The sequence below is a fragment of the Dicentrarchus labrax genome, unplaced genomic scaffold (assembly GCF_905237075.1).
Source record: "Dicentrarchus labrax unplaced genomic scaffold, dlabrax2021, whole genome shotgun sequence".
Taxonomy (NCBI): Eukaryota; Metazoa; Chordata; class Actinopteri; family Moronidae; genus Dicentrarchus; species Dicentrarchus labrax.
In genome coordinates this window covers 10,822,987-10,846,510 of record NW_026136718.1, presented here as the reverse complement: position 1 = coordinate 10,846,510, position 23,524 = coordinate 10,822,987, and the positions used below count along the sequence as shown (strand labels likewise).

Below are 23,524 nucleotides of genomic sequence, written 5' to 3'. Positions count from 1 at the left end.
AGTTAAAATCTCTCTTATTACATTTGACTCAAGTAGTAATGCCACTTGTTATTGTCGACTAATAATAACAAAATTACAACAATAATAATCGATTATTATTGTTGTAATTTTGTTAATTAAATTGTATTTGTTTATGATTTTATACTATATATGATCCTTGTTATACACAGGTTTCAAAAGAGATCATGTTTTCAATTAGTCTAAATGTTTAAATAAACGATTGTAACACAATCGGGGGCGGATCTAAAGAAATATTCATGGGGTGGCCAGAATATATGCTGATTTAATCAATAATATGTATCAATATTTGCTTGGAAAAGCTCCTAAATGAAGATATTTGAACTCAGAAACATCATTGTGGCACATTACTAAAACATTGAATAGATATATCTATAAATGTGGCATTAGAAATCATTCATCATCAATCAATTCTTCATTGAACTTAAGCCAATCAGTCTGAGATGTGGCCAAGAAGCACTCGTTAGCTCAACTGGTAGAACAAGTGCCTCATGTAGAGTTCTTACTGCAGCGGTCCGGGTTCAATTCCAACTGGCAGCCCTTTGCTGTCAATCTTCACCTGTCCTGTTGAATAAAGGCAGAAAAAGCCTTTAATAAATAAGTAGGCAAAAAAAAAAATCAATAAATTGTGGCCATAAAAGATGATTACATTAAATGTGCCAGGCTTTTATTTGCTTCAATCCCTGAACTCAACCGGCCTTCGTTTGGGACAGAGCTTTAATTCCTTTCGCACAAAACATTCTTACCCAATAAAGATGAGAAATACTATTAAATTGTTTATTCAGACCAGTATGAATATTAAAAATAAGGCTATCAAATTAACATATTAAATATAAATCATTAATTTGATCTACTGATACTCTGGTGCTCATGGTTTCCGTGGGATTGAATTGTGGCGACCAACTGATCTAACAATGTGTACAAGAGATGCCTGGATAGCTCACCTGGTACAGCCCGATGTACCAAGGCTGAGTCCTTGTGTTCAAATCAACCTGCAGCCCCCCCTCTCTTTCTCTCTGCCCCCCCAATCCTCAGCTGTCACTATCAATTAAAGGCAATAATACATTTAGTTTCGAGAGTGACCTGTCAATCAAAAGGAAGCCCCGCCCCAAAAGCATACGCGGCTTTATTGTCCATTTTAAATTAAATTAGACCATAATTTACGAAGTGAACATCACAATATATTGAAGAAGATGTGAAACAAGCAACTGAGACCATAAACTCATCAGAAAACCATTTACTGAGCTCATAAATTACGTGAGAAGTCGGCTCATTTATCCATTAAAGTGAAAGGGATCGCTGTGTTATTGCAGCCAGCGGAGCGCCCCCTGCTGGCCTTTACACAGAATACAACACACCTGGAAGCTCTTATATATACTGTAAATAACACCAACACTGGGATCTCCTTTATTAGGGGCCTCCCTATACCACCCCTCTATATCCGCCCCTGTAAAACACAACTATTGATTCTACTTTTTTTTTTTTTTTTTCCTAACAGGGACCAATTAATGAATGAAGTGTGATCCCCCACCTCCTCCCCACCTCCTCCTCCTCCTCCTCCTCCTGTGGGAGAAGATATAAATAGTAAAAGAGTGTAATGTTCCTTTAAAGGCCGCTGCCCCCTGCAGCGTCGTCACTGCGCAGAGCAGTTTGAACCAAAAAGCGGAGTGACCTTCCTCCGCTCTCAGTCTGAGGAGAGAGGGGCAGCACTGAAGCAATAAGCCGGTCACAGCTCCTACGGTCCCCCCCTGCTTTAGCCTCAGAAAATGAACAACAACTTAGTCGGAGATGAAGTCGGGTAAGATCCATTTAACGAACCTCTTCCGCCGTCGGACGTGTTGTTAGATGTCGCTCGTCTTGCTGGAGTCTGTCATTTGACAGCTAACGTTAGCTAGCGAGCTAAGCTAGCTTTTTTTTTTTTTTTTTCTCAGTAACTTAGCGAGCTCGCTAGCCCCCCCGGAGAAAGAGAAAAACACAAGAAAAAAAGAAGTGAAAGTAGTGATTAAAGTATCTGGACTGTTCGTGTTGGTGGTTACGGTGCAACAGACGGTGTGTGTCGGTGCTGCTGCCCCTCGGCTCCGTAAAGAGACCGACTCAAAGACTCAAAGTGCTCTCACTTTATTCACACTGCTGCTCTGTGCGGTTAGCTCGCAGCTAGCTCAAGCTAACGTTTGCCAGCGAAGCGAAAGTCTCCTCTTCTCGACTTCGCCTGTGTGAGGACATTTAGCGGGCACTGCCGGGGGGGAAAGAGATGGAGCATCCCCCTCCTCTCACTGGCTGCTACCATGCACACTTTGTCGGACATTAATTAACAGGCTGGTTTGATAGTAGTGCTGTTTAAAGTGAGGGGTAAACTTCCAGTTTTTTATTGCAGCCGGCACACAGAGTTCACCGGTGCTCTCCCTCCTCCTCCTCCTCCTCCTCCTCCCTCACAACCGCATGCAGGCAGCCCGAGGAGCAGCTCTCCTCTGGGCTGTAACATCCTCCGGGTCCTCGGCAGTGCCAGGCTGGAGCCGGTGGTTGTCAGTGTGTCAGCTGGGTGGTGTTTTTATTTATTTTTGTTGGTGTGTTAGCTCGCTGAACGCTGCGGTTGTGTTTCCCGGGGTAACTTACGTGGCAGGAGGTTCATTAAAAAAAAAAAAAAAAAAGAAGTAGAAGACTATTATTGTGGAGGCCATGGCGTTAGAAAGCGTTAGATACAACCTAAAAGTGACATCCACTGCAAGGACTGAGTCATATAAAGCAGTGTTATTTTAGCTCTGTGTGTGTGTGTGTGTGTGTGTGTGTGTGTGTGTGTGTGTGTGTGTGTGTGTGTGTCTAAGCTGCAGCTGCTTTGGTAGCAGCGTTGCCTCATGTTGTGTAATATCTGTGTACTTGGCTGTTTAGTCAGCTGTAGCGTTGTTGTGGCTCTGAAACTGCTTTCAGTCTCCTCCAGTCTGTGTTGTTGTTGTTGTTGTTTTTATTTTAGTATTTTAAGGCCTCTGTACAGACTAAATCTCTCCATGGTTGGTTATTATCTTTTGTGATGATGGCTTGTATAACAGTGTATCATTCACTTTGTGGTAACGTGTCTACTCTTTTCAGGAAACTTTTTGTGGGTGGATTGGACTGGAGTACGACACAAGGTAAGTTATACTGTTTAATAAACTTTTTTGTTGTTGTTGTTGTGATTAAGAGGGATTTTGTATAGGTGACACTGATGTGGCTGCATGGATTTGCTGTGGTAGCTTGTTGGGACTCTTGTTTGGAGTTTGAATCAAAGAATGTGAAACAGCTGGGCAATATTATTAAAATATAAATCTTAGTGTTTTTACATCTGCCTTCATATTGATATCAGTATATTTTGCATATAAGTGCATACAAACTACTAATATAGCTACGATGGTCTAACAGAGATTGTCTTGCTTATTTATTATTTGATGAAATGTTGCCTGATTTAAATTATTCTTGTTCACATTATGCAATGTTTCATTAAGATAAAGGGCTCATGTGGCTGTGTTAAGACACCATTAGACACTGATGCGTGTCAGATTGGTTAATTTAGTAAAACATAGAAACAAGCTTAGTGGAATAACATGTCTATATACACTAAGGTCAGTCGAGAGCATCGTTTTGGTATCATATAAAACAAGTAGGCATCATATAGGCACCAAAAGTAGATCAGTATGTAGCTCTAATGTCACACTGTTATAATAACTATATCAGTCCAGTAATTGAAATATTATTTAAATTGTAATATGGTCAAATGCATTATGCAAATCACAGAAGCTGCAGTTCTTTGATAAAGGTAGAACGTAATGAAACAGCTTTATATTGATGCAGAGAATCCCTCGCCTACAAATCCTGTTCTCCCCAATGTAAGAAAACACGTTTGTTTGGTACACACCCCAAAACGTGTCCCATCATCATGATTTAAACAGTGAAAATTAAATGTGCGGTGATCATTCACACACTTATCGTGAGTATATGTCAGAATAACCACAGTGTGATGTTTGTACCGTATCGTGAAGCTCTAGTACTGATATGTCGTGTAGTGAACAATATCACACCACTGGTAGATACTGATGTTTATTAAATATCAAATCACGATACTGATACTGTATGTTCACGCAAATAGTGTCGTCCACACAGTGTTGGTAGAGTCTACTTGTGGCTGCTGTTTCTCTTTATTAATACACTTTGTTACCTTCTCCCTGTTCACATTACTGATGACGAGTTACAAACCGGTAACACTGGTGGTAGAGTTCATGATATACCGTCCACACTGTCCTCTCATTCAGACTTGCCCAGAGATGGTCTAGTTTGTCTAAAGCACTTTACTGGCTCATGCTCGGTTGGTAATTGTGTAACTTTGCACAAGGGCTTGGCTGTGTTAACAGCACTGTTAACATTAATATCTGAACCACAGCGCTGTGTAACTCTCAGCTTGTTTCCCTGGCGATGCCCCAGGGCTTCCCAGCAATGAGAAAAGCAATTACGATAACTCTCTTCCAAAGTGAGTCCTCATTTGTTCAAACTTGCACGCCTTGCTTCTGTGGGCGTGTGCGGGCGTTACAGTCGTTGGGTGTACATTTAGTGCTACGTAACACGTCAGTGGGTCAGTGCTGTGTTTGCTCTGCGTGTCAGTATGTGACTTAAATGTCGACTGTGTTAGGTTTTTAAATAAAAATAAAAAAGAACATTGGTACAATTCCCAATATTCTGATAAGATAAACCAAGGTCACCGAATGACTTATAGTGTTCCCTGTGCAGTTTTATAGAGAGCTGCTTGTGAGGTTTTTTTCTCCCACACCTGTTTTGGTCCCAGTTACACTTTTAGTGCAGGTTGAAGTGCTGAAGATATTTTCTTAGCGTCATTTATCATAATGAAAGCATGAGTTCTATAAATCATGACTGCACTTCTTTGTGTTCAGGAGGAGAGCTGGGCTGATTATATTTTCACATTTGCAGTATGTTTTTGTTTTTTATGAAGCAGCCCTGTTTAATTTTAATTTCTTTCTTTTCTCAGAGACACTGAGAAACTACTTCTCACAGTATGGGGAAGTAGTAGATTGTGTCATCATGAAGGACAAAACTACAAATCAGTCGCGAGGCTTCGGCTTTGTCAAATTCAAAGACCCCAATTGTGTACGGACAGTGCTGGAGACAAAGCCACATAATCTTGATGGAAGAAATGTGAGTATATTTGAATCAAAGGAGCAGATAGTCAAATCAACTTGAGTAATCTGCCCGCGCTTTGTGTGAGCAATGTGCAAAACCTCAGCCCGTATTTCATCATCCAGAGTAGTCAGAAGTTGTTCAAGGAGAAGTGCAGTTTCGCTTTAGGTTGTTCCTGCTCGCAGACATTAGTACATAGGATGCTTTTTTTTGCAAAGACCTGACATTTGTTTGCTTAACAAGACTTACCTGTTTAAAGTCAAATTAGCTAAACTGGCGGTTTAACCCGGGGTTCTCTAAGATGGCTACAGTCAGCTCCCTATGAATGACATATTGCCTCCTTTGTTCTGTTAATGGAGGCGGAGAAGGGAATAACATTTCATTGGCTACATATGTAAATTATGTGTCAGTACATATGTTGCACTGTTGTGTGACGCGAGCCAATACACCGTAATGGATTCAGTGAAGAAGAACATTTGAAGGTGCCTTTTTTAATTGGTGCTAATGTCAAACGTGTTCTCTCTGTCTGCTGTCAGATTGACCCGAAGCCATGCACCCCCCGAGGAATGCAACCTGAAAAGTCTCGAACCAAGGAGGGCTGGGTAAGAGGACTCTGATTTCTGCTGGGGAGGCTAGGCTAGGTGTTTTTAGGCCGTCAGTCTCTCCATACCCTCCTCCTGAGGTTGGACTCTAGTTTCTTTTTCACGGGTTATGACGAGACCTTGAGCTTCATTTATAAAAACACTCTGACTTTGACCTAAATCTCTTTCTTTTCATCAAAGAAATGACCACAGTGTGCAGCCTTCATACATTTGAGAAGGCTAGAAATTACTTTGGGGTTTTGATAAATCACAGAAGCATTAAAGAATCTTAGGCTTGTGTTGACCTTTATTTGTGATCAAGGGGCTGCAGCAATATCAGCAGATATCTGGTGCAGTTTACTGGAATTGACTCATAATAAGGTCACATTTTCCCAAATGTAACAGAAATGACTCACAAAGAGGTCATAAGCCTGTATCACCATGCTAAATATTGTAATTATGATAACACTTTTATGATCCGTTTATGAACAGTTTTCTTTCTTTTTTTGATATTTAGAAATTTGTTGTTTTTAAAATGCTCTTGCTCACTGAATAAGGATGAGAAAACACAAGTAGGTTTAGAGACTAGTAGACTGGTGTGGTGCAGAAAATTGCTTCTTTTCTTTCTTTTTTTGAAAGGCAGGAAACTCTGCACCAACTTGGGTAATTTGTGGGCTGATCAACAATGCTATCTAGCCACTGCAGATCTATTATAGACATGTTGTCCCTTTGGGCAGCAAAGATTTTAGTTATTGCACCTTTGCTGTCAGTAAAACAATTTCATAAGTCACATATTTGGCTACAAGCTTAGGTTGTAAGTCAGAAGCTTTTATAAATGAGGCTCTTTCCCTGGCACTGGAACTCCTTTCACTGAATTTAAGTCTTGTAGCTGCAACTGAATGTTTTACTAACAAAGCAGAAGATGTAATTGTGTAAAATCATTATTGTCGTAAGCAGCCTCCAGCCTTTTACAGCATGAGTGCAGTGCACAGCAATGGTGAAATGCTTAGTGGTTGAGAGTGAGTGGAGGAAGCCGTGCTCTCTGATCTGTGGAGACTAGTGTTTGCATTGACATGACATGTTAAGAATTATACCCCAGGGCAAGAGGAGAACCTAATTTCTTCTGCACTGTCTGAATAGATGATGGCTAGCTGGCCCCATCCCAGAGTGATCCTTTAACAGACATTGAAATCCATACACTCCCTGTTTTCTTTCAGAAGGGCAGCAAAGCCGATAGCAATAAATCAAAGAAGATATTTGTAGGTGGAATCCCCCATAACTGCGGCGAGCCTGAACTCAGGGACTATTTCAATAGATTCGGAGTGGTGAGTATTACCATGTGCATAATGCAAGTCAGTTCATATCGTCATTAAGACTGCTTGAATGGATGTGACATTGAACAGGGTCAATACTACAATAAGAATTTAAATTTACAGGGATGGGATAGGACAATTAATTATTTGTCCAAATTGAGGCAGAATATTTAATTGGACTAAGAACGGACCCTGTCTGGTTTTCTAAATGGAGCCACTGTTTCCCTTTGTCCCATTCAAGGTCACAGAGGTGGTAATGATCTATGATGCGGAGAAGCAGAGGCCCCGAGGTAAAAGCTGATCCCGTTTTTTCTCTCCCCTCTCCATACCTTACCATCTTAAATCTCATGACAAACTATTCTGGCCCAAAGAGAAAAAAAAAAAAAGCCCATTCAGCCCCACATATTCAATTCAATTTAAACACTTGTCACCCAGAACCGGAATTTCGTGTATGATTAAAAACGCACAATAAAACACACAAAAGCACGTTAAATAAAAGCTTAGATACCGACTCACCACAGCGTGTATAACATGGAAAATGTAACTTGACATTTCTAGGGGTGGAATGAAAAGCTTAGTGTGATGTGAAATACACTGGTCTCCTGTGAAATCCATGAAATACTTTAAACACCTTCAGTTTGTGATGGTTATGAATTTGTGCAATGTTGCAAATAATTCTGTCACATAATACAACAGTAGATGGCACCTTTTTAAAACCACGTCTCAGCCTTTGTCACAGGCTAGAAACCTGAAAATTGTTAAATCGCAGGCTCTGATTTGGACTGATGCAGTGTCCTTAATGACCTTGTGCGACAACATGAGTCTGTTAAATACATTGTTTTCAGAAAAGAGCAAAGAGAGAAGCTACGTTAAAAGCCTTTAGTCAAGAATATTGGTTAAAACACGGATTAGTTTCGACCTTACAAGGTCTTCATCGGGGTGGAAATAGTAGAAATGGTCATCTTTAAGAGAACCCTGGACTTTATACATGGGTTATGTTATTGTTGGGGTGGTGTCCCAACTAGCGGTGCACAGAGGGTCCTCATAAATGTTATAAAGCCTCAGAGGAAGATTCAAACAGCTCAGTGAAACATTCAGGTTTTTTTGAGGATGTATGAATTTGTAGATTAAAGTCCACTGATATCTGATGTCTTTAAAACAATAGTCAGTAGTAGTGCCCATATGAACATTGGCGTAAATCATCCCTCCTGTTCATAAGACTTCCCTTCCTAACATGTGTCCAGTGTAAGTTATTTAAATCGGTGGTTCCCTACCCGCATTAGGGGTCACCAAAGCTTCACAGGGGGGGTTGTGAGGCTTTCTTGATTTTAAGGGGTGTAAGAAAACTTAAAGAAAATATATACAGAAGGTTTTTATCTCAGCAGTTCATTCTTTTCTGTGACACTAAAATGAAATGATTTTTAAATTTAAGATTGTTATTCAAGATCAAGGACTTTGAAGACCTGAGACAAGCTATAATTCATCAAGCTTTCACACTCTGCTAAACAGCCTCGTTCTGCATTAGAAAAGTAAGCGGTTAAAATAACCAAAGTGCTACTAGAACAATGGCCAAGTGTCAGGGAGAAGAAAACACTGAATTTGTCAAAAAAGAAGCATATTAATTATGTATGAAAAAACAAAAGAATTGTATAAAAAGGCCCTCTGAATATCAGGAAATTGTCTGCTCACAATGAATCCAAAAGGCTTATTTAACCCAAACTCACTTAAGTTGTTGTTCACTATTATATGTATTGAATATAATATGAAATAGCCATAAAATGTCACTTATTCAGGGATTGTCAGTTTACTACTTTAGGTGTGCTTTAAGGAAAAAGGTTGGGAACCACTGATTTACAACATCAGAGATAAAAAAGAAAAGAAGTAGGGATGCCCGTTTGTCCCCACAGTTGTAAAGTAAAGCAGAATGCAATACAACTACAAGATGTATCATGTTTATTATTTTATTTTTGAGTGTAACGCTTAAACCTTTTCTCTACTAGAAGGTATCTCCATAAAAACGTATTAGATACAAGAGGTTCATGCATCTGATTAGAAAGTTTGTGAAAAACGTGTCGTGGGAGACAAAGGAACTGAAGGAGAGAAGACGGATTGTAGGAAAGTAGGTGCTCCAAAAAGTACAGTGCTTTATCACAACATGCAACTGGCATATTGAGCACAGTTTGAGTGTCTAAGGGAGGATTTGTCCTTCAAAGAAGCTGCTTTCTGCCCAAACACTGAAGGTGAACATTACATTGTTATCACTAGAACAATGGGATCATTTAACAAGGTTTTTATATTTCCTTTTGCGATTTCAAAAAGTCTCTCTAACCTATTTCCTCACAGAAGAAATTGGTGGACCTTTTTAAAAATATAAGAAAGTCAGTTTAATCATGAATGTGTCACGAGTTTATGACATGCCCTGACACTTTTAGCATGGATGGCCTCACTGGGAATCAGACCCCACGCCACCGGCAGTGTTGGTGTCAGACTCTGCCTGCTGAGTTACAGTCACAGCTGTTTCATCTGCATTCGTCCTACATAGCAACGATGCAGCGGCCACTGACCCACAACATGTATTATAACTGCTCCTCCTTCAAAACCCCCATTCATTCTCTATTGGGAGAAACCCAGAATAGTTTGTCATTGGAATTTAACATGATGTATTGTACCAGTAACAACCATTACATAATCTTTAATAGTATAATCAGTTTCTTTTACTAAAACCGTTAGACTTTCAACGTTGGAATAAGTTTTCTTTACCTTGATTTAGACGTAACTGATACATGTATCTTAAATGGCATAGTATGTGTTTTCCCATATGTAGAAAGTTAAGTATTTTTGTAAGTAAGCCCTTTTCTATTTTTCTTTCTTCTGTCCCCCTTCTCCTTGTGAATGGTTTGAATGTGATTAACGGTGTCTCTTAAGATTTGTCTTTTCTCCTTTAGGTTACTGTGCATTGACTGGTAGCACAGAGGTACAGGCCAAATGTAAAAGCACCCAAATTTATTACTTGGTCAGAATGGGGTGTAGACAAAGTTACATTAAATTGTGAAATAGGCTGAAGGTTTACCTGTTCTCGGTTACTGAAGAGAGAGAGTTTGTTTGAGGATTTTATCTCCAGGTTACGCAGCAATTTTAATTTTAGTTCTTGTGTTTGATGGAAAATAGACACCTGATGAGATGATTGTTATTTTTTTTAAAGTAGGAAGTTTAGTTGGAGGATGATGTTGACAGACAATATCAGAATATATCAGACCTTTATCTCAAAAATAGACATCAGTCAGTGCTTGTTTAGTGTCTTACAAGAGTTAAATACTGTAATCAGATAATTTCCAAGAACATCCTTATAGAGAGAATAAATGATTAGAGGTGCAACAAACATTTTCATTATCGATTCAGTGACATTTATTTTATTATCAAAATTGTTGTAGATTAATTTTCCTGTTAATTGACTGATGGGTTATCAAATAGTTGTTGCAGATCTGTGAATGATCCCAGTTTTATGTCCAACATTTTTTAATAATTTGTTTCATCATCAGTTGATTTAAATAAAAAGTCTTTCAGATTTCAACTTGAGTGTAACCACGTCACCGTAACCAGGATATGTCAAACTATTTAATGTGTCAATTTTGGTTGTAAATTTAGATTAAGGACGGGTCATTGACAGATGTTATTATTAGCAATAGATCATGAGGCTTGGGGAACGGTTGGCATGGGTACTAGAGGTCTCTAAAATCTCAGTTGTCTCGTAGGACGTTTAATTGGATTCAGGTTAGGTCCCCAAGTAGAGTTGTGCACACAACCCAATTCTGCCACAGCGGAAAGTTAATCAAATTGAAAGTAGATCACTGCAACGCGGTACGGGCTGCTGACGCTCTCAAAAGTTCTGTTCCAGATAGTCTATAGATGAAAAGGTTTACTGAGCGGTCGGCGTGGCCAAAACGTCGGACCAAAAAGTTCTATAGAGAGTTTTTGCACTCTTGTTGATCAACTTTGTGTATCCCCCATGAAAACTCGATCAAAATCAGCAACTCGCCGCTTTGGGAAACCAGTTCTGGCCTATATCTTTGTGTTACCGTTGTGAGCAATATTTTAATTGTCCATTTTAGGCTTATCCTGGCTGACTCAAAAGTAAAATACTGAATTTGGGAAAGCTTGGAGAAAGCTTTAGGCATTCTACAGTTTGTGTTTCTCCATATTTTTGTGATGCATTAACAATGGCTGCTGCGAGTGTGTGCTCCACAGCAATATACCAAGGGACAGATCAAGGTGGGGTTTGGATGAAACGGCATGAAGTAACAAAATGTAGTATTTGTCCAATTGGCATTTATCAACATTAGTGGGGTTGAAAGATGGACTTAATTGACTTTTCTTCTGTGACATTTCACATTAAAATCAAATGCTGCACTCATCAGTCTTCATGTTTAGCAGTTAAGAAGTCATGTGTTGTTACATTCACAAAATATTTCACTGCACAGTAAAGAGAAAAGTTTCCTTCAATCCCCCAGGCTTTTAGTCTTGGATTTGTGTTGTTCTACGAGTCTGCGACATCATCCGAACCCCAGGAGCCTCTTGCTCAGTCTTGACGGATCCTCACTCTGCTGAAGCCCAATACTGTTCTTCATCTTGTGTTGTCACAACCCCCCTGCTACCTTGATTCACTCTTGGTCGTTGGCTAGGTTTTGGATTTATTACTTTCGAGGCCGAACAATCAGTGGACCAGGCTGTCAACATGCATTTTCACGACATCATGGGCAAAAAAGTGTGTAGTTGTAGTTTTATTTTACCCTTAAGATCAAACAGAGGCTTGGGCGACAGACAGTTAAACTATGATGCTGTGTTATTTCTCAGAGCTCATTTTCCAGTGGCTTCCCATTAGTGCCTGTAGCATCATATAGCACAAAGTTAGCCCTTAACATCTTAAAATGATTAGGCCACTAAATTAATTAACTCATCCTGTTATTATTTATTAATATTGATCCAAACAGAGACTACCCTTGCACTTAAAGCTATGTCTTATAGTTTCCAAAGGCACAATGAGCCTTCACAAACGCTGTTATATTACAGTTTCTATTGTCGCCCAAGGCTTTGTTTAAATTGACCACTCCTTTAGGATGTCTTAACAAATTAGATTGTACTTAAAATATTAAAAAAATACATTATTTTCTGTTTTTCTTGCAGAACCAAAAGAAACTCTAAAGTTAAGACTTCAAAGCTCAAAGAATTTCAGTGACTTTAAATCACCTAAAGGATTGGTCCAATCAGTTCTGTTTCTTTTGTTTTCTGATATTTTGTTGGCAGGTCACTTACACGTCAACATGTTTTCTTTTTTCTTTTTGAAAAGTTAAAGAAAAAGCTCAACTCAGTGACCTCAGTTGAAGAATCTCCATACTGTGTCTGTCAGTTCTCTAAATAACAAATGGCAGCTCTCTCTAAAATGCTGCTTAGGATGAGACACGAGTCTTAACAATAATATTTGCATGTCACTTTTTAGTGTTTGTTTTATCTCAGTGTGTGCACCAGATGGATGGGGTTTACTGCACAAAGACAATTCAGATAGTGTCAGGTAAGCTGTCCATCCGGGAAGAAACAATAAATTCACTGGTGTTTTGTATATTCAAGCACACCTCCTAACCTTCTGGCATTCCTTCTTTTATTCTGTTGCATGTGGCAAACACCACCCACCTGGCACCTCAGCTGAGTGAAACAAACCATTAGAAAATTTGGTAGTCCTGTAGTAAAATAAAGTGCTACTTGGTACTTCTGGTTAGGATTGGGCCTGACACTTGGGTTAAAATGCATTTTTTAAAGCTCTAATTCATTAACTACCTCCCCCCGTTTTCCCCCAAAAGACATTTTGTAATTAGCAGCTTTTAAACCAGAGGACAGACAGTCTCCTTTCTGCCCTCCGTGCTGACAGTAATGATTTGTGGGCATAAGAAAATGATCAAAGTCAAACACTCAGTCTTATCATATCATTACATGTGTCTTCTTTCTAGTCCTGATCTTTACATGGCATTATTTAATCTCTTATTGACATCAAAGCAGCATCCATTTTTACTGAAAAGTGCTAATAATTGTGGCGTTTCTGCACTTGCAAGAATAGTGAGAGCAGAACTTGAGTGTCTTTTGGGGATTTCCGTCTTGATGAAGCCTGAAAAAAGTAATTTTTTCGGGGTCCTTTGTTCCTTTTTATTTGGGAGTGATCTGTAGAGAGATGACAGAGAGAGATGGGGAATGACAAAGGTCCCTGGTTGGAGTTGAACCTGACACGTTGCAGTTCATCACCAGCTCAAACCACCTGACCCCCAGAGGGTTTGTTGTAAGCTATACTATAAACGAAAAGCATTACTTACATGTGTACCAATTAATATTTTTCCCAGAGGAAAGCTACCAGACTGTTGTTTTGTAAAAAGCTTTCCTGAACCAGACCGATTTTTATCACGCTAATCAATAATATTGAGTAACAACAGGAGACATTTTTATTGAAATGTCACCGATTATTGCATTAAAAAGATTATCCGAATCCCATTTCCTTGGTAAATGATTCAGCCCAACCTGTGTGCTCTCCAGAGGTACCCGCCCCCCTTGACTTTGCCCTGGTTTCCAGCAGGAATCAAGGCTCAACTTAATCCATTGTTCTTGACTTGACATTACCTTACGCTGGGACTTGAGGGAGGCTGGGAGATATGAGTTACAAAATTAGAAATTGGAGCACATCAAACTGTGGAACAAATCCCAGTTCTGCTGTTGGGGACTGTACAGAAGTCATGGTATCCATCACTCGTAGCTGTGATGCCCACGGGAGAAAGTGCTCAGGTAGCTGCCGGCGGCGGCGAGGCCACTGCCGGAAACATGTGCATGTAATTAGGTCGACAGAGAAGGAAGAGGGGAGGCTGGGGAAGGTGGCAACACCTTAAAGCTGGGAGGAATTTGTGATTCGTTTTCCTCCTGCAAGGTGACCCCAATAACTCAACCCCTCAGTCTATTTCTGGTTGGCTCCCCCTTAGTCTCAGCCTGTTTCCTTGCTCTGGTTAACTGCTGGTAGCTTTGCCTAGTTACAGGAAGGGAAGTTTTTGTTTTTGGGGCAATAAATGTATTTGACCCAAGGCATTAAACTGGATGATAACTATATGTAAAAGTCAAATTTAAGTAATGTAATGGTTGGATAAAGTTAAATTATTATATTTTAATTGAATCAGCAAAAATAAACTTGAGGTTACTTTGTGTATCAGTCACTTGTGCTCAATTGAAAAAAATCTTTTCTCACGTCTGACACAGTATGAAGATTCAATTTTAGATTGACTGAAAAGACTGTTTATTTGTACTATCTGCATGTTTACCGTTATATATTCTGTTAGAACCGAGATTTCTCTCTACATCCATTTATCCCCCTAAAACTTATTCCAAATAAATTAAAATGAGATTCTTTATAAGCGTTAGATGGAGAAAGGTAAGTCATGACCTTCCATTAGATGTCTTTATCATATATAGGGCAAAAAAAAAAAAAAAAATCTATGTTTCTCAGGTACATTTTTAAGAGGCTGTGATCTGGAGATGATGCGTTTCCAAAAACACTGTATCTATATTCTTTTCATTATGATTTTCTTTCTGCTTATATTTAGTACCTGAGACACATAGCTGTACGGCTCTCCTGTCTACACAGTAATATTAATTAACATAGTTGCCCCTCATTATTCTAATAAACATAAAGTGAAAGATTTTCAAACTGGCCCAAAATGTTGAGATTAAATTATCAGCGGTAGGACAGCTCTGCCTAGGTGAGGGACTTCATGGACCTTATACTGGTGTTGCCAAATGTGCCCTCCTTGTCCCTTTGTCCAGGTGGAAGTGAAGAAGGCTGAACCACGCGACAGCAAAGCTCCTGGCCAGCTTGGCCCTGGCCAGTGGGCACCCAGGGGCATCTTGAGTGCAGCTAATGGTTGGACAACACAGCCTGCCCAGGGCTGGCAACAGCCTTATGGGCCACAGGGTGAGTGGGAAAAGGTCCCGGAGCTGAAGCGAGTGAGGCTTGCTGCTTGGAGGACGGCATAGTAGTAACTGTTTAAATGTGTTAAACCCACTGCTTTAGCAATAACCTTGTGCATGTAGGTCAGCGCTCGCACTCTCAGTTGAACGTTAAACTAGATTCTGTGAACATTTTACATTTCTGGCAACAGTTTTGTCTCCAGTCTAAAGTTTTTTTTATTTTTTCCCTCTTCCTGAAGGAGTGTGGGTGTCGACTACCGGCCAACCCATAGGTAGGTGTTTGACCTCCACTTGACAACACACAGAAAATATCTTTTCTTTCCATTTTAGTGAATTAGTTGGGTTTTTATTTCTGCTTGTTGCATAACTGTGAATTGATAAAACTGCGGATAGATTTTGTGTCTTTGCCATGTGATCGTGTGCTTATCTTAAAGCGTTTGTGTCACAGAAATGGGTTTGCACTCTGTGTGGCCAATAGCCTGATGACAGTTAACAGCACGTGTTATCACTGATTCATAATGGCTGAGGCTGCTGATAATTTGCTGCTTGAGACAGATGGCAGCCTTGAATAGATTCCAGCCTCCCCCTGGTATTGGTCAGGCTCGGTTTCATATCACCACCTCCGGGTCAACCTGCAATGCTAACTGCAGCGTCGGCCCGGCTCACTCAGTTTCATTCAGCCTCAGACTGTGTTCTGCAAAACCATGTTTTTATCAACTTTATATGTGTTATTCTGCTATTCAATAAGAGCATAACAGATTCAAACTGATGCAATTCAGATACAGTACATCATTGTCGTCTTTTTATAATTCGAAATGTAAAACCTGATGAGTTAGTTCAACTTGTTTAATTGTTTGATTCTAGTACAAGTTACTCAAGTATTTATTTTCAAGGTGACTTGGGTAAATTAGGTTTTACCAATTACATTCAGTTAATTAAACTAGTAAGTATATTACACTCATATACAGCATTTTTCCAAACATGTTTCAATTTATTGTAATACAGTAAGACTACTTCTTTGTACAAATTTTAGCACTTATGGATTTACTCAGTTGTCTTTTACTAAAGTTTGAGTTGGGTTTAATTCAAGGAATTCATTTACGTTAACTTACTTCTACTTTTATTAAGATATGTTGTTAGTTTTTACACTGGCCTGTGAACTTAATTCAAGTTTTGTTTGTTTATATAAAAACATGCATATATTTATGTCACAACATTTCTATAAAATAGATCTATTCTGTGTTGGAGCAGGCGGGTATGGACCTCCGTTATCGGCAGGTCGTGGAACCCCCACACAACCTCCGTCACCTTTCAACGCATTCCTGGTCACGACCCCGGCGGGCGGCTTTGCTGCACCTCAGGGCTACCCTCAGCAGGGCTACAGCACAGCACCTCAGTTTGGTCAGTAATACTTAAACACTCACTCATTACACTTTGGTGTTTTGTTTACATCACTACAAAGTGCTTACAGGTAATGAAGCATATGTAAAAGAAGCACTGAATGTCTAATTGTATTTGTAGTTCACATTTTTATCTCTAGAAGTTCCCTTCTTCAGAGCGCCAAATCCTCACAAACTCATCAACACTGTAAACAATTTATAAGAAACATTATTTAAACTTGTGTAAAATGTATTAACTATGTCAGGTTTTCCAGGCAGCTTTGCTGTTACTGTGGTCAGGGAGGAACCTCCACCTTATCAGACATGGACAGCATGACTTATAGATACCCAGCATTTCATGATATGTTGCTAAAAAGCCTGTAGGGGAAATTATTATTACCTTCCACTTATTAAACCTCTTAGTAGATAGCAAAATATGGGGAGTGGGAAAGAAGCCTGAAACATTGGTTGTGTGTTGGCAGAATGGTCACAGTGTGATCTGGCAGCTGATATTTAAAAGACATGGCTCATACAACCTGTGTTTTTACAGCCTAAACCGAGGAAAGACTTGGTGAAGAAATTGATTAATACCTTTTAATAGTGGTGTTTATTTACATTCAAAATGCAACTGAAGACTGAAGTCAAACTTGTGGAAGATATTTTGTGTTTTACTCAGGAACACTAACACTGGCTCAGGCCTTTGTACTCATACACAGTAAACCATCTGTGATAAATCACCACTAGGAAATGATCTTTAGGGGAAAGTCATAGAAATTATCGTATTACTCTCCAACAGGTTACAGTTTCGGCACACCCCAAGCAGACCAGTATGCTCCACAGGTTCCTCCTCCGCCCACAACTCCAGGAACTGCACCTCTGGGCTTTGCCCCCGCCACCACACCAACTCAGGACTTGAGCAAAGCTCCTACTGGGCAGCCTGACTTCCCTTATAGCCAGTATGGTAAGAAAAACATTGTGCATTTAGCAATTTGCTGCCCTTGTCTCTCCCATTTACTTTTTTACTCACCCCTCGGCCCTGCCCATCTCCTTGGATATTTTACTGGATGCAAACTACAGCTCATTTAAGTGCATATCTACAACCCGTAGACAAGCAGGAGCTTGCTCTTGCTACCATTTAGCTTGAACAGCTACACATGCATACATGCTTCTTGCATACATGAACCCCCTCTGGCTCCACTATGAAGATGCTGCTGAAGTTTCACCATATCCAGGAGTCTTCAGCAGTAATTTCTGTCAAGTTTTTCCAGCTGAGCTGTGGATTGGTAAAAAGATTGGTAGGTCTTGGTGGGTTTGAATTAGATCATCCTGCCATGCAATGTTTTTTTTTTTTCTTTGTTTGTTTTGCATTTTATTTGTTTTGATTTTCGAGGGAGTGCAACCTTCTCCTGACAGACTGTACTAGACATTTGACTTCAAATATTCCTCCCTTCTAATTACTCCCTCCTACACCTCCTCCTCTTACTCCCTGTTGATGACTGTGCTGGCTTCTTTTCCTGGTCTTGGCAAGATCGCCATAGAAGAGCACCAGCATGACAATATTATGCCCATGAAAACCCTATTTCTGGAATTAGGCATGTCCAACCTGCCAAGCCACCTATCAGAAATTCTCAACATGTCCATCAGTGTCCAATCAATCTCACTCCGGAGCTTTGCATGCTTGTCCACAAAATGTGAACTTTGCCCCTCTGGCTTGTAAATACATGCAGATAGTAGTTAAGAGTTGTTTTGACTAATGTGTGTGTAGGTTTTACCTCCTGGTGGGTGTCTTTGTGGTCTTTGAGCTGGACTGTTAGTCTAGTCTAACATTACCTTTTGAACTGTGTTTGGCCAGGTTTCAGCCAGTGTGTAGGAACAGTAAGACATTTCATCAAGCCTGCCATGTTAGGGTGTAGCTTCTCCAGTGACGTACTGTATACTCATGCAGGATTACGGGTTTGAGATCATGCTTAGAGCACAAATGGAGGCAGGAGGTTTTTCAGCTCTGAACCAAAATGAAGACCGAGATACTGTGAAAACTAACCAGCATCCACGGAAAAGGAACCAGCTCAGTCTTCATTGAACACTCGCCCATTCAGTCACATAAGCACACAGTCGGATAAGAGTCAGATGTTCATTCAGAAGCTACATTCAGTTTTTGTTTTTTTTTGGCTGGCTGGTATTTTTCCTCTGACTTGGCTTACAGCTGCTTCACACTGCTGGATCTACATTTAAAGGACCAGTGTGTAGGATTTAGTGGCATCTAGCAGTGAAGTTACAGATTGCAACCATTTGAATACAGCTCTGCCTTCCTGGCGTGTAGGAGAAAAAACCGTGGCTGTGAAACTTTTGAAATACTCAAAAGGCCTTATCTGGAGCCCGTGTTTGGTTTGTCCTGTCTGGGTTTACCGTAGAAACATGGCGGCCTAAGAGAAAGAGGACCCACTTGGTCTGTAGATATAAACTAATCATTCTAAGGAAACAACAGTTCCTATATTCATAGATATATATAGATATATTCAGTTTCTGCCAGTAGATCCTCCTAAATGTTACACACTGGACCTTTAAATTCAGTCATGTGATTGCTGTCAGTCATGGCAGGTGTTCATCTTGTTCAGTGTTTCCTGCTTATGCTTATCTTCCATCCAGCTTTTTTGCATTTAGTGTCCGCTGCCTCTCCAGGCACTCAGTCCAGTAATCGAGGTCTTTGTGAAATGAGCAGATAAATCGGAGACGCTGATGATGATGATGGTGGTGGTGGTGGTGGTGGTATTGATGACACAAATCACACACCTCCCCTATGAAAGTGTATGTGACAGTAGCAGGAACTGGACTGTTTGACCCGTGTAAGGTTAGTAAATGGTTGAGGTTAGACAAATAAAGCAAGTTTGGTTTCAGTTAAGGTTAAGTTAAGGCTTATGTGGAGTTAGGGAGTTAAAATAATGTGGTGAGAGCGAAGGTCAAACTAGTAGTTTTGCATGTTTAATTAAATGCCAGTCATTTTTCTAATGCATCCCATATATTTTTATTGATTTGACCCCTCCAGGCAGCCACTGGCTTTACTTTTATTACAGTACACTGTGAAGCTTTATTCATCACAGTAAACGTTTTGTTTACTTTTTTTCTGTCAAAACTCTTTCTTGGTGCATTCAAGAACACTTTGACGTCTGAAATGTGAGAACTGACTGCTGAAGTTAAACTCATTACCTCCGCCAAGGATGTTTTCGGTGCCGTTTGTTTGTCAGCAGGATTACAGACATTTTGAATGAAACTTGGTGGAAGGGTGTGACATCCGGATCACGGCTGGATACACATACTATATATTTCACTTTCATTAACATTGCGTGATAGGTCGATATTAATCCAGACAGATAAAGTGTTGCTCTTAAAGATTTGTGTATCATAGAGGACTGGACTGTTGGCCTTGGCAGAGGTCCATGTAATGTTATGTCCATGTTGGATTTATGGATTCAGTTTTTTTTTAACAATAGACGTTAATATACGGCAAAATGTAGGATGTTAAAAATGTCCTTGAATGACCGAGCAAAGAGAGTTCTCTCAGCACAAGAACTGGGGCTGTGAACCTAAAGTTTCAAATAATCAGCACTTACATCTGGAGTACACGAAACAATAACCTGATGTGACGTGAAGATAATATCAAGTGGTTTTCAAGTTCAATGTCACATCATGCTGAAATTAATGGAGACCAAATAGCGACTTGGAAGACAGGAAATCAATGTAGAAACTACATTGAGAAGAGATGAGTAGAAACTGAATGGCCTTTTGGAAAATGTTTGGACGTATGTACGAGCCAAATTTATGAATGAAACATGCAAAACCACTGGTGTGGTTGTTCTAGTTCCTGTTTTTCGGTTGCTTCCTTCTCATAATATGTTCTTGGTAGGAAAACCTCTTCCTCACGTGACTTGCATCGTAGCATATCATGCACATTTCACAAAATATCACGAGACCAGGCTGGCATGATTTTTAAAAAAAAGTCAGGTGTGCTAGCGGATAGCTCACACACTCTCACTCCATTTTGTTTTGACTTCCAGATGAAGCTGAGCAGTGATGCCTCTCCGAGCATAGTGCAGACGCAGTAAATGAGTGTATATGTGCAGCTATATTAGCTCAGTAAGGGGGGAAACTATGTAAAGTAGTCGGCCAGCAGTATCTGGGTTCAGTCAACCTGGTCTCCTCATCTCCCTGATAGGCTTGGGTAACTACCCTCAGGACCCCTCTGCCTACGGACCAACGCGTCCTTCTCACAGTTATGGTCAGGATGAGCAGGGAGGATATAGTGCAGGTAGGTGCCAGCATTGTCTTCTCCAACCACAAAAAGTAGCATTTGTTCAGTACTGTAGTGTTTATAGAGCTGCAACCTGGTTCTTTTCCTCTTTTCTTTTTGCTTTGTGTTTCGTATTTTGCATGTACATTTTGCATGTACATACAAATTACTGTGTGTATCCTTATATGGTAAAAGACAGCCGTTGACTTTCACACAGCCGCGTGGATTTGAATGAAATTTACATTTAAATTTGACATCTGGAGCTTCTAAGCATGTCATCTCCCTCAGCGGCTGTAGCTTTACTATACCAAGGCTAACCATGTCCTCCTTTTTTTTTTCCCGTCCACTCTCTGTCCGCATTGCTTTGCTGATTATAAAAAGGATGATCTAATTGTCAGAAAATGTGTTCATGGTTCAGTTGTCTCTATGCATCAGCAGTCCATTCACCCGTTGTTTTTTTCCCCATGTATTGTCTCCACATTATAGCTAAAGGGGTGAGAAAGGAAAGAAGATTTAAAGAAGGACACGATGCCAGTAAATTCTCAATTTCTCTCAGATTCTTCTGCTGGGCGGTCCTGTTGGGGCCGCTCCCTGTTCTTCAGACTTATTTTTGTTCCGTTCATGGAGCACTTTGAGAACCCCAAAAGAAATGTGTTGTATTTTCTAACTTTTCACCCTTTTTTTTTCTTTCTTTCTGTCTTTCTATCTCTCGTCTTTCCATTTTATTTATATAACGTTCCCCACTCCAGTTATTTATTCGTGACATTTTCAAAAAATCAGTGCTAACTGGATGTTTACCAGCAAGATGCTGGGAAGATTTGGCTGCAACTGGTTTTCTTATTCTACCAGCTATTTGGTACCAAACCACTCAGTTCATGGTCAGTGGCTGCTGGATTTTGGGCAGCAGCAGCCATTTTTTCGGGCAGATATGTTTCCATCCCTGGGTGTCACTTTGGTTCCTGTGTCTGTTTGCAGGGAGATGGTGCCACCCAGTGGCTGAATAGAGGAACATTGTGCGTGTTGCACTGATCAAGAGAATCTAGAGATTGTTTTCCTCAATGAAGCCCATTTTAAATTATTATTAAATTCACCTGAAATTGTCGTTTTTGGTCTCGATACATTTTAACATTGTTACGCAATAATTTTCAACACTAAATGGCTCATTGAAGGAACACAGTGTTTGAATCTAGAGGAAAAATCCACCATGAACCTTTAAACTTTTAAAACACGCTATTAGGAAATGCACATTTCATTTCTTGGTTGATTTACTTTACTTTTACTTTACTTTTCTTTCCAGACAAACAAACAATAAAAAGATTATATATAAAACTATCTGTTTAATTACAGAAAGTAAAAACCTATAAGTCTGTTAAACGTATCAACTGGTTATCAGGAAGAAAATCATGGGCTGTTTATAAAGTAGATGCAGTGGACAAAATGGTAAAATTGGATAATAATAATACAATAATAATTTTGATGTGACGTACCAATACTTCCTGCAGTAGTTTAACAGAACAGTTGTTCACCAAAAAGGAAAATAACAAGACGAGTATAAAGTCTGTGTGAAGGGTAAAGGGTGGATTTTTCCTCAACATTAAAATTGTGGAAACACTTTTACTTTTAAAGCAGTAAGGTTTCTCCCTGAACACCGCCTGGGGACCCATTAAAGGCATTAAAATCCTCCTGTCTCTGTGCTGTCTGTCGTCCTCCTCAGGGTACGGGCAGGACCTGACAGCCTTCGGCCACAGCTTCGCAGACCCCAGCCAGCCGACGGCCTCGTACGGGGCCCCGACAGCACAGCCCACCGCCGCCCCCCAGCCTGCCGCCAGTGCATTCGGCAGAGGGCAGAACCACAACGTACAGGGCTTCCACCCGTATCGACGCTGACCGCCACCTCTGGGCAGGGCTGCTGTGTAAAGTTCAAAAAACAAAAAAACAAAAACAAACAAAAAAAAGAAGTCAGGGAAAATGTGTGTTCTCGCTAAAAAGCAAAACTGGAGTTCTGGATTGTTCTATGGGAATGTTGAATGCACACAGTTTGTGAAACAGAAACCTTTGTGAAAGCAGGGATTCCAGTAAATTCAAATGGGGTGTAAAGAAACCCAGGGTTTTTTTTTTTTTGTTGTTGTTTTTTATTTTGCATAACTTAAGGAACATTCAGCCGAAAGAAGCTTTTATCCCCCACCCCTCCACCCCATGTTTTATAGTAGAACTAAACTACTTTGCAATAATTTTGATTGTCTGGTCAAACACTAGCACAGAGACTATATGTAAAGAGACTTGGATATAAATATGTATATTTATGGTGGACACAAATGAAAACAGGGTCTCAAGTTTCCTCAGCTTTAAATTCTAGGGAAAAAAATGTTTTTATTTTTCATTTGGTGAATTTTGTTTACTTTCTGAGCCTTTAAAGTTTGTTTAAAATGGAGATTATGAATATATATTATACACAAACTGTGCAATTTTTTAAAAAGAGAATTTTGTACTATAAATGTACACTTTGCTTGTTTTTTTATTTAAAGATGTAGACTTCCCTCAGGTGGCTCTTTTGGGTGCATTTTTTGCACTTACGCAAAAAGAAAAAAAAAGGACAAATTATTACAAAAATAAATGTTTTAAGGATACAGTGCTTGTCCCAGATGTTTGTATTTGGTATTTGCTTTTGGTGTTTTGGCGGAAAAAGCCGCATAGTAGAGCTGCTTATGGATTAATAGAGCAATTAGTTGATTAATCCATGATTAGATTGATAGAAAGTTAATTGGCATATTCTTTTTGATGAATTGTTTCGGTAATTTTCTG

General features: G+C 39.8%; 1 protein-coding gene across 9 annotated transcripts; it reads left to right on the top strand.

The window, feature by feature from the left end:
- The first annotated feature begins 1,647 nt into the window (after nucleotides 1-1,647).
- dazap1 (DAZ associated protein 1) lies at nucleotides 1,648-23,349 on the top strand. 9 transcript variants are annotated; one of them, XM_051376414.1, is made up of 14 exons: nucleotides 1,648-1,816; nucleotides 3,103-3,143; nucleotides 5,027-5,193; nucleotides 5,712-5,777; nucleotides 6,974-7,081; nucleotides 7,311-7,359; nucleotides 11,749-11,831; nucleotides 14,915-15,062; nucleotides 15,298-15,330; nucleotides 16,310-16,459; nucleotides 17,234-17,398; nucleotides 20,648-20,740; nucleotides 21,209-21,256; nucleotides 22,437-23,349. In XM_051376414.1, exons 1-14 carry the CDS (start codon nucleotides 1,785-1,787, stop codon nucleotides 22,607-22,609), a joined length of 1,356 nt encoding a protein of 451 aa, XP_051232374.1. In that variant the 5' UTR covers nucleotides 1,648-1,784; the 3' UTR covers nucleotides 22,610-23,349. The 9 variants fall into 9 exon arrangements, with proteins under 9 accessions (XP_051232374.1, XP_051232366.1, XP_051232367.1 ...); XM_051376406.1 differs by lacking the exon at nucleotides 21,209-21,256 and having other exon boundaries at nucleotides 6,977-7,081; nucleotides 16,289-16,459; XM_051376407.1 differs by lacking the exon at nucleotides 21,209-21,256.
- The last annotated feature ends 175 nt before the right edge of the window (nucleotides 23,350-23,524 follow it).